This window comes from Doryrhamphus excisus, linkage group LG8, assembly GCF_037039965.1.
Source record: "Doryrhamphus excisus strain RoL-2023G ecotype Guam linkage group LG8, RoL_Dexc_Guam_v1.1, whole genome shotgun sequence".
NCBI classification, from domain to species: domain Eukaryota; kingdom Metazoa; phylum Chordata; class Actinopteri; order Syngnathiformes; family Syngnathidae; genus Doryrhamphus; species Doryrhamphus excisus.
The window spans coordinates 7,665,948-7,677,875 of NC_136364.1; the positions used below are offsets into that span (position 1 = coordinate 7,665,948).

Below are 11,928 nucleotides of genomic sequence, written 5' to 3' on the forward strand. Positions count from 1 at the left end.
CAATCATGTCAGGGAGCCTTTCAAGGAGCTCTGTGTGTTCCTTTTTCGGGACGTTCCATTACTGAGAAGATGTTACTTGCACAATATCACCTTCAAGCACCTTAATTTAGCAGCAAAATGAGACACCGTTAGCTCCTTAGCGTCTCTTTGATGCAACCTCGTCTGCTTCCGTCCTGAATGTGCAATCGCATCCAAAAGAAACGACCCTCTGTCTTTTCACCTTTCAGCTGGGAAAGAAGGGCCGACGACTTCGCCATTTATCTCACTTAGGTTCCTGCAGCCAGCTGGTGTCCATAGCAGCCCCCATACACCACCCCCGCTGCCCCCCTCCCGGTACAGAAAGCCTCCTCTCGCCAGCCAGCTGAGTTAAGTGCAGCACTCTCTTCCCTGCAGCGTCCATGCCAAGCTTTCCACTGGCCCCCACCAATGCCCCTGGGCTACGGATGATGGGCTGAAGGAGATGCCATTTCTCAGCAGCTGCTCGCAAAGAAAATAAAAAAATAAATGCCTTTTAAGACTGAAAAGCACAAAACTACTGGCAAAAAAAAAAACCCACTGACATCAAGTATGGCGCCCTTAGTGGTGTACTAATGGCCACTAATCTCTCCTAATACTACTATTCAAACAATGCGTTTCTTCTTCTGCATTATGAATCCTGCATTTATTTCAGTATTCTGTAGTTACAAGGCCACACTGAAGCATTTCCTCATCGAGATGCAAAGAATAGAGCATTACTGTTTAATCAAATATAGCAGTGCTGGGGGTTTTTTCCACCCTTGTCTCTCTCGCACCCCCCCCAGTACCGGTGGTGAATTCCTAATGCAAGGGAGTCAGTGTGAGAATTTAAAAGTTAATTACTTCTGCTCTTTTCTCTTGACCTAAAAGCATCCCGTTTCATGGTAACTTGTGAAATGAACGTGTAGGAATTAGATGTGGAGATATCTAACTATAATAACCTATCATCAAACACCCTTTTGGACCTTATCACAGCTGTTCAGACAAGACATTAGTGTGAAACTCATGGCCAAGAGCCACATTCGGCCTGCCACATCATTTTATGTGCACGTAATAATGCACATCCAATTCTTATTTGCTGTATTTAGTCTTTTTAGTAATATTTTTTTACACATATTTTGTATACTAACATTTCTGACCCGGACTTCTTTCAGTGGCAGTGGTTCAAAGTCGCTTCATCTAGCTCGACATGCGCTTTAAAAAGTCATGCCGAGTTAAAGTCGTGTTACGCTTGTTCTACTCATGTACGAAATGTGTTCCCAATCAGAAATCACTCCACACTCTTTATTGCTGTCTGGTTCTACCATATCGTACTTATTGTGTGGAAATATGGGGTAATAACTATAAAAGCAATCTTCACTCGCTAAATGTACTGCAAAAAAGGTCAGTAAGGATAATTCATAATGCCGCCTACAGAGAACATATTAACTCCTTATTTCTAAAATCACAAATACTTCAACTTGCTGATATAGTTCATCTTCAAACAGCTAAAATAATGCATAAGGCTAACAATAACAAATTAGCTAAAAATGTCATCCAATACTTCTCTAAAAGAGAAGGAGAAATATGATCTCAGGGAAGAAGTACATTTGAAACACTTATATGCTAGGACTACGTTAAAAAGACATAGCATTTCAGTATGTGGAATCAAACTATGGAATGGATTGAGTAAGACCCTCAAACAATGCACAACGATGAGCCAATTCAAGAAACAATACAAGCAGTTGATGTTTGCTAAATACAAGGATGAAGAGTCTTGAACCAGTCATGATGTGCTATACATATCACTATATTGACACTTACTATGGTACTCATAATGTCATTGTATGGTCATATCACCTTGTACTTTGGTACAGGACAAAACATTACAAAATAAAAACAAAAAAAGCACTTAAACTGTACCTTCAACTGTATTACGGAAAGCAGGAAGTGAACAAATGCAATGGTTACTGATTGTAAAAGTACCAGATAGAGGGGTAGGATTTAATAAGCTTTGCTTCTTCCTACTCCTTTTCGACATGTGGAACTGTGAACTGATTATGTGATGCACTTAATTGTAATCTGATGTTCAAATGAAATTAAACCATTACCATTACCATTACCATGTACTATCAGATGAGTTTTCACATTTTGGAAGTAACAGCCTCTCTCCAATTATCGCCGACTCAAGGTAACGCAACGGTCTTTAAATTTCCCCAGCAGGGCTGCTGTAATGAGGCACCCGTTCACGTGCGGACAGATCCAAATTTAGATGGTGTTCAGGTGTGTTGTGTTTCGCATGACTGATGTTGACAGCTGACGCTCAGCGGACTGGACATAATACCTGCAAGCAGTCCGGAGAAAACACCGGCGGTGCCTCGTCATCCCAGACGAGCTGAAGGCCCTCCACTAGGCCGGCGGCAAGGTGATGGTTAATGTCGTTTCATGGCTAACTGCGTTAATGAGGCTAAATGGAGAGCCGGACAACAGCAGAAAGCTTGACTGATGAAAGCAAAAATCCAACCGCAGCCTCCAGCTAATGATATTAAATCTTAAAGGGTCCCTGACATGATTGATCAACTTGACATAAATATGTTATATGTTGTTGGTAATTATGTTCCTCATGTTTGATTTCTGAAAGCAAATGGTAAATTAGCAAAAATTACATTTATAGTTGATGGTGCCAGCTTTCGCAGTTCAGTCTAATTTCCAGAAGTGATTCCATGGGATGGAGGATGTTGACAGGCATTATAGCCAAGATTTCAGCTCGGTGTCAATACTTTGAGGAGGAAGAAACAATTGGAGATGAAACAGAGAACTTTTACAACATGGACTTAAGCCTCAAGACATGTAGATAAAGATTAGAGGCCTTCAAAACACAGAATAGTAAGTGTAAATGACTCTGGAGTTGTTTATTCTTCAATATTGTTTTCAATATCTTAATTTTAATGAGCGCGAAGGAGTCTTGAAGGCTGATTTATTTATAATTTGCTACCGTTGCAGCCACCTTTGTCCCCCACAGTAAAAACATCACATACAGCAAGAAATTGCTGTGAAAGCATATTTCTATAAGCTGTATATTGCTTCACGGCCTTGTCGCTATCATGGAATAGTGTTTAGAAGACATTATGTAAACAAGACATGACCTACTCTGTTCTCTGGCAACTTTTTTTTTTCCTGTGTAACAGAGGAATAGCAATCTTTGAGTTCATAGCGTACTTTTAAGCCAAATGCTTCTTGTAAAGGTTATCAGTCATCAGTGAAAGAACAGAAGTCAAGGTGGGCGTCCATCTGCCTCTCCTTCTCTGCACTTGCTTCATCCATTTTCGTCTTAAACCTTCCTCTTTTGGAAAAAAATCAACTTACAATATGACTGGGATATTATGAACATCCAGCAGCAACTCAACATTTTGGCATGAGTACTATATGGATGAAAATATACTAAACCAAGTGGACCATCTACCTGGAGAACTGCAAGAGCTAACTAGTCATGGGTGACTATAAATGTAATTTTTGTATTTTTCCATTTGCTTTCAAAAATAGAACAATGTAGAACATAATTACAAACAATATTTATCATATTTAAGCAAAGACGATTAATCATGTCAGGGACCCTTTAACTTCCAGTATTTCAGCAATCGGGAGTCACTGTATCAATGTCAGTTTTGCTCTGAATAACCGACATCATTTCATAACCGCCTCAAAAGGTCTGCACAGAGCTCGCTGCTGTAATAAGCAGCATCCAAAACATCCCCGTGCTGCCTTTCATTGGGGCGCAATTTGGGAGCTTCATGGCGCCGCGAGCTGCAAGACTCTCTGTAGCCTTACACCAGCAGACGGCTAAATAATGAAGCGTGTCAACAGAGCAGGGCACGGCGGGGCTGTAACCTGCGTGCAGCATTCGCACCGCTTCTCACAATCGATGCGATGCTCGCAGTCTGGTGAAATGCGCCCCCTGCCCCCCCGGGGGAAGGCTAGCGCCAGCCGGCTTGAGCTGGTGAGGGGGCCAAAGTTCAACAGACGTGCGTAGCCCTCAGCCGTGACACGGAGCTGAGATCTGAAGAGTCCGTCTGTGCGGTCATAGGTCGTTTTCTGATAAACCAGCTCGATTCTTGGCACGCTGCCGCCGGGCGAGAATACTCGGCGTGACGCCACAGCCTGAGATAACACATCCTATGTAAGAGTGTCTGGAGCTCAGGCTGCAGAACACTGCAGAGTGCCACACAATGCAGACTAGTAACTACTCATAGAACAACTCATTAAACCATACAACACCATGAAACAGGAACATGGTCGTATGCCAAAGGTTTGGGCACCCCTGACAATTTCCATCATTTTCATGACTAAATCAACCGATATTTGGATCTATTATTTGATTTTGATATATCACATAACTCAGTGGTCTCAAACATGCGGACACTAGTTTGAGGCCCCCGCCTTGATATGAAAGTTTAATGTTAGTGCGGCCCGCGCAAGTTTGATATGGATGCTGTATGGTATCATGTACCCAGAAAAAATTATTACATTTGATTAATGCTCATGTTAAAGGTTAAATAACTGTTAATAGTTATCCTCCCTATCCGTGTGGAAGTGGTAAGTTTTTGGCTATTTAAGTTTAAAGGAAATAACTTGAAGGCTACCGTTTAGGTCGCTAGCTCTCTAGTTTGCGAGTTAGCATGTGTCTCAAGACCCTGCAGTTGCGCAATATGTTGTAAATAAAAAGAGTATAAATGTGACTATAGTCGTGTTTTGTCATGTCTACAGGGCTCTAATAATGCTTTGTTCATTTTAATCTGAAGAAAATAATTTGTCTACCCACCAACTATATGTGTTTTTTTTAGTTTTTATTATTTGCTGTTTTATGATTATTATTATAATATTTATTTATTACTGATTGATTGATTTTCTTTATTCTTGATTTGTTTATTTATTTTTCATGTTATTTTGTGCAGAAAAATAAAAATTAAGATATTTGACAACAGTGGAATGTTTTATCAAAGCTTTTATTGTAGAAATTCGGAACCAAAGCACTGAAAAAGTTTGTATATTTTTCTGTTTTTTTTTTTTTTTTTTTTGGAAAACCTGATGTGGCCCAGCCTTGCCCAGACCCTAGCTCCAGTGTAAATTGAGTTTGAGACCCCTGACATAACTGATGGACACAGTATTTCAAAGGTGACATGGGGTTTATTAATTAAAACAAGACATGCAATAGGCATCAGAGCAAAATTGGACAGGTGCAGAAATTTGGCCACCCCTGTTGTTTTCTTGATTTGAACACCTCTATCTCCCTTGTGCTGGTTAACTGGACCGCAGCGTGGGTTTTGTGAGCTCATTAAGCCTGGCCTTTCAGTGACAGACACATTCAGTCATCTCATCAAAGGTATCTAAGGTGGCCAATCGCAACTTGGTTCTCTCTGTGAAACTCTTGTGACGACGGGCAACATGGGGTCAAATGAGCATCACGGTTTACACAAAGGCTACAAAAAACTGTCATTTTCCACTGTCTGGAACATAATGAGGTAATGGAAGAGCACAAACACAGTTATTCCTAAGGCCAGAAAAATATCAGAGGCAAGGGCGAAAGGATGGTTAAAACTGTCCAAGACAACCCACAGACTACTACCAAAGAACTACAACATCAACTTGGAGCCCGTCGGCTCAAGTAAGCAAAAGAACATTTGGACAAGCAAGCTTCATTTTGGAATAAAATGCTGAGGTGATGCATATTGCACATCTTGTCTTCATCCAATAAGCCTCATTTTGCTTGTGAAATACCACTGTGTCCATCAGTGATCATGTAAGGTACATAAAAGATAAGGGAACATGGTTTAAAAAAAACTGTTTAAAATGCATAAATATGGTTAGAGCATTTAAGAGTAGTAATAGTTCATATCATACATATAAAATTCAGTTGTAAAAGAAAAAAAGACACCCTACTATTTTTTTAATATGTTTGTTTCTAAAATAACCAAATCTCCATTGTTGGCGTTTGGGTGTAATACCGCAACGTCCACTAGGGGGTGCTAGCAGCGATGGTGGTATAGAGTAGGTGACAAAACGACAGAGGAAGAATAAATCCAGAGGGTGAATATACGTCAAGTCATCGTGGATTGTCTTCCTTATTCTGTACCACAGGTTAGTACAAAGTATAGATAATTTATATTTTAACAGCTGTAAAGAGTTTAGAAAGTTGCTAAAGTAAACAGCTGTCTGCTAAATGTTTGTTACAAGATGTGTTGTAGAGCATTTGAACATAAGCGAAATGGCTAATGCTAGCCAGCTTTAATGTACAGTTAATAGCATGAAGCAAGCTAATTGAAAAATGTGAAATGTGTCTGGAAACAAATTTGTAATTGTTGATGTAATCATCTTATGATATCTGAAATGTTGTTATTTTTGAGAGGAAGAATAAATAAGAATAATGGGTGAATATACGTCAAGTCATCGTGGATTGTCTTCCTTTTTCTGTACCACAGGATTTTCAAGTCATACAACCCCTCCAGGTGGTGGAGGGGCAACAATCAAAATGAAATAATTCTCCAAATATCCACTGATTTATTCATGAAAATGATTGTCAGGGGTGGCCAAACAATGTAAACTGTAAACTGATTTCTTTGTAAATAAATAATTGGAAGCGGGGGCATAAAGCCCTCATTGGAGCATCACTAATTGTTACAAATGTAAACTCACTCCAAGTGAAATGGCGACCTGTGTTCAGCACACAGAAATCACTGCCGCGGCGGCGGGCAAACGGCTATCAATTCAACGTGCCCCAGTGGGATACAATTATTTGAGTTTCATCAGCGGGGGGAAACGCGTTTGAGGCACGTCTCGAGCTCGGTGAAGCCTGGCAATCCCAAGCTGGGTCTGTGATGGAACTGACACTTCTTATCTCAATGCAAGGCTGGAGCCTGGCACCCATGCTGCAAACGCCGAGCGGGCGGTCGCTTACCTGCCATTTTCACAGATGACAGACTAATGAAAAGCATGTGGCCTTTAATTTGAGGTCTTGTTCCTGAGACTGAGCAGACATGACTGCGTTGTTTTGTTATTACTACGCAGACATCTCAGTAATTACTCGTTTTTTAATTAACACACAGCAGGAAGGAGCAGTTGTACATGTCCTACAGATAGTCTTTGCATCTCAGCAACTAACAAACCACTAAAACCAAAATGTTACATGACTGCAAATGACATCAGTGGCGCCCACTATGGGTTGCAGTCAAAGTGTTTTGGAAGACATGCTAGCATAGAGATATCCTTAAAGTTTTATGACCATCAGACCAGTTATCGATTCCTCCCCCGTGTCTCAACATGATGGCGGCTACGTTTTTCAACCAATCTCGCTCAACTTTTACATGCATGTGCTTGTCAGTCCCCTAAAAGTGTGTGCCAAATTTGGTGGCGATTGGTCTAAACCAGGGGTCTCAAACGCACGGCCCGCGGGCCAAATGTGGCCCGCAGGACACTAGTTTGAGGCCCCCGCCTTGATATGAAAGTTTAATGTTAGTGCGGCCTGCACAAGTTTGATATGGATGCTGTATGGTATCATGTACCCAGAAAAAATTATTACGTTTGATTAATGTTCATGTTAAAGGTTAAATAACTGTTAATAGTTATCCTCCCTATCCGTGTGGAAGTGGTACGTTTTTGGCTATTTAAGTTGAAAGGAAATAACTTGAAGGCTACCGTTTAGGTCGCTAGCTCTCTAGTTTGCGAGTTAGCATGTGTCTCAAGACCCTGCAGTTGCGCAATATGTTGTAAATAAAAAGAGTATAAATGTGACTATAGTCGTGTTTTGTCATGTCTACAGGGCTCTAATAATGCTTTGTTCATTTTAATCTGAAAAAAATCATTTGTCTACCCACCAACTATATGTGGTTTCTTAAATTTTTATTATTTGCTGTTTTATTATTATTATTATTATTATTATTATATTTATTTATTACTGATTGATTGATTTTCTTTATTCTTGATTTGTTTATTTATTTTTCATCTTATTTTGTGTAGAAAAATAAAAAGTAAGATATTTGAGAACAGTGGAATGTTTTATCAGAGCTTTTATTGTAGAAAATTGGAACCAAAGCAAAGTTTTTAAATGTTTTTGTTTTTAATAAATGCGTTTTTTGGTTTTTTTTTTTTGGAAAACCTGATGCGGCCCAGTCTCACCCAGACCCGAGCTCCAGTGGCCCCCAAGTAAATGGGGTTTGAGACCCCTGGTCTAAACACTCCAAAGTGCAGAGCTCACTGAGGCAATCAGACTTAAACGTTGGGGTATAATAATAATGTAATGTTTTTGTCAGAAAAATAATAGCACAAGCTCTTTTTTAAAAAAAAAAAGCAAAAAATGCAATGTAAGGAGAAAAATAAAATATGCTAATAATACACTCTGTCAGTGCTAACAACATTGACATGCAGGCTGTTTTTTTTCTTGAAATATTAAAAAAAAATGTGTTTTTATGTGTGATTTAAAAGAAGTCAAAGTGGCCCCCAACATCACACGTTTTTTCAAATATGCGGCCCTGAGTGGAAAAAGTTAGGACACCCCTGTGACGCCCCATAGACTTACTATGGCAACAGTCTTCTACCTTCTTGCGTAAAAGACACTTCCTCCTATTTAAACCACTACGCTCACACAACATAGACTGAAAGCACAATGTATTCCATTTCCAAACTCCGTAACCCCTAAAAAAAGTTCTTAAAACAAATGATCATCAAGGCACTAGTAGGAAGAAATGCAACTTTTCCACCATTAAACCTGCTATACGGGCACAATGTGATCAACACCGACTAATTATGGCATTGAACGTTCCTCTGTTCAGCTTTGTTTTCACCTCAGCTAGTAATCAAAATACAGTACGCACAGAATACGACACCATAACTTTTCACTGCAGCTTCCTTCTCTTGTGGTCATATGATGGCATCGCGTAAAAACGGGAAAACGAGAGGACATCTGGCAACACTGCGAGTACCTTGCAGTTAAAAGGTCATCCTGTAGCGCTGGAAACAACACGTTGACTGTCATTTGCTTTAAATAGTCACGGTTATTCCGGTCTGTGGGTGATCTAATGTCATCCACGTGCATCTGATAAGACATCCAGCATTATTCTAACAGCAGTGGATGTGATTACAACTAGATCGTTATCTGGACAATATCCGGGACTTATGACACCATACAAATAAATCCAATAACATTATAAATAGGGCTACACGGCGGGGGAGTGGTTAGCACGCAGGCCTCACAGCTAGGAGACCCGAGTTCAATTCCACCCTCGGCCATCTCTGTGGAGTTTGCATGTTCTCCCACATGCTAGGTTAATTGGTGACTCCAAATTGTCCATAGGTATGAATGTGAGTGTGAATGGTTGTTTGTCTATATGTGCCCTGTGATTGGCTGGCCACCAGTCCAGGGTGTACCCCGCCTCTCGCCCGAAGACAGCTGGGATAGGCTCCAGCACCCCCGCGACTCTCGTGAGGAAAAGCGGTAGAAAATGAATGAATGAATGAATGAATGAATGAACATTATAAATAGGGCTACACAGCGGAGGAGTGGTTAGCACACAGGCCTCACAGCTAGGAGACCTGAGTTCAATTCCACCCTCGGCCATCTCTGTGGAGTTTGCATGTTCTCCCACATGCTAGGGTAATTGCCGACTCCAAATTGTCCATAGGTATGAATGTGAGTGTGAATGGTTGTTTGTCTATATGTGCCTTGTGATTGGCTGGCGACAGTCTAGGGTGTATCCCGCCTCTCTCCCAAAGACAGCTGGGATAGGCTCCAACACCCCCCACCACCCTCGTGAGGATAAGGAAAATGAATGAATGAATGAACATTAGAAATAGCTTTGATAACTGATCATGAAAAAGAAACGCTCCAATGAAGTGAAACTACTGTGCTGTGTGGGTGGGCAAATCAAGCGCCCCTTTGCCTCCTGCCCGTCACTTCCGCTGAACTCACTTGTAACAAATGCTCCGCAATTAGTGGTAAAAAAACCAAAAACAAAACATGGAGCACACAAAAAACCTTATCAGCCAACTGCATCGCTGCAGCATTTGAAAAGTGCCTCCATGGCGGCACACGGGCTGCTCGGCGTATGTGCCCATATACAGTGCACCTTGCTGGTCCTCAGCGGGTGGCTCCCTCTGCTCTGTACTCTGTTTCTCCTGATGGTAATGATGTGGTCGTAGTAATATCATTATATTTGATCAGGACCAATCAATAGGTACACTTGGTCAAATCCCAATTTGTTCCAGTCCTTTTTACTTACAGGTGTTCGGAAACTACCCTACTACCCTCCTGGTACTCCGGTTTCCTCCCACATTCCAAAAACATGCTAGGTTAATTGGCGACTCCAAATTGTCCATAGGTATGAATGTGAGTGTGAATGGTTGTTTGTCTACATGTGCCCTGTGGTTGGCTACCGACCCAGTGAAGGTGCTGTCTGTCATGGTTATTAGGCAGAACGACAAATGTCATTCAGTTTAGTCAATAATTGTGAAGAATACATATATTTGTTGTACAATCTATCAGTAACATATACATATATGTTATTGGGTGAAAAGGCGTAATTTAGAGCCAATGAGGAATATGACCTTGAAAAACAGTAGCACGCTCCTGTCAATAGAGGATCTTTGATTAGTGTAAATATTGCTTGTGTTGCCATTTGGTGAGGTAAAACTGTGAATGTATGTCAGGTGATTGCACTGACATTACACAGGTTACGGACTATTTAACTATTTAGATGAATAAAACTGACGTGGAGTGTCACGTACCATGTATGCACGTCAAATGACGTAGCACTGACGTCACTGCGTCTTCTGACAAATGAGCGTTGTCTCCAACTGTCAAACAGCACGTTGGCGAGTGTATTTCGGGGTCGTTCTCTCCCGTTTAATCACACAAGGACAAACCTTCATCGCTTAAGCAAGCGGTAGGTGGAGACCAAGGAGCAATGATGTCAAACAAAACGTCACACGTAAACACAGAGAAGTTTTTGAGTGCTGCTAACTTTGTTTTTGTCAAGTGGTTGTGCAGTTTGCTATCACGGAACGGAACGTCAGAGCAAAGTTCACCTTCGTGCACAACATTCGGCGATGAATTTTGCTTTAAATCTCAATCTGGGAAGCATTTACCTCCTCTGGAAGTCTTTCTCGTAAGGCTTGAGGTATGGGTCCATTTGAAGGAGAGTGTTGAAATGAGGAATGGTAACATTATACTCCTGGTCCGCCATGGTTTTCCTTCCCGAGACGAAAGCAATCGAGCACCGAGCGCCGTTCCTTCCCTTTAAGGACTCACGCCGCCGTGGACAAAGAGCAGGAGTGTCCCGAGTGGAACGATTCTTATCGGACGTGACTTTTGTGCAAAGTCCGCCCCATTTCATCAGGCGGCTGTGTTTACTGTGTGGGCCGAGCCGAGCCGATCGTAATCGAATATAGCCGAGTGCGACTGTGACGCCTGAGGTCAGAGGACGACGACTATAATGATAGTTTACATCCACTAATCATTATTATAAGAAGTACTACCAGTAATAAAATGAATGACTGATGAATTTGAAATATTATCAATCAATCAAACTTTATTTGTACAGCACTTTTTGTACATAAAATGTGGCACAAAGTGCTTTACATAAAAAAAAAAAACAAGATATACACACGCACACACATATGATGTTTGTTTGCCTGAGTACAGAGGAACCGGGTCAGGTCAATTATTAATTGTATTATTAAATACTCCAGGCAGAAAATATCCCAAACTACAAACACCACAAGTAATGTAAATTAAAAATGTGTCTTTTTGGCATTTGCAGTATTTTTCTTTTCTATTTGTGTTTGATCTTGCATCTTGCATGAATTTGTCGCATTTTCCCATCGCATTTGTTGTACGGAGTATGTGTAGTGTTGCTTTTGCTTTTGGGTAATTTCCTTGTACACATC

General features: G+C 40.9%; 1 protein-coding gene across 1 annotated transcript in view; it reads right to left on the reverse strand.

Annotated features, from left to right (window-relative positions):
* The window catches only part of gbe1b (glucan (1,4-alpha-), branching enzyme 1b), a 90,033-nt gene extending 78,687 nt beyond the window's left edge, over positions 1-11,346 (reverse strand). Inside the window, exon 1 of the mRNA XM_058079408.2 lies at positions 11,128-11,346. Coding sequence (XP_057935391.2) covers positions 11,128-11,225 — 98 coding nt within the window. The 5' untranslated portion in view covers positions 11,226-11,346. The remainder of the gene's footprint in view (positions 1-11,127) is intronic.
* Between the last annotated feature and the right edge of the window lie 582 nt (positions 11,347-11,928).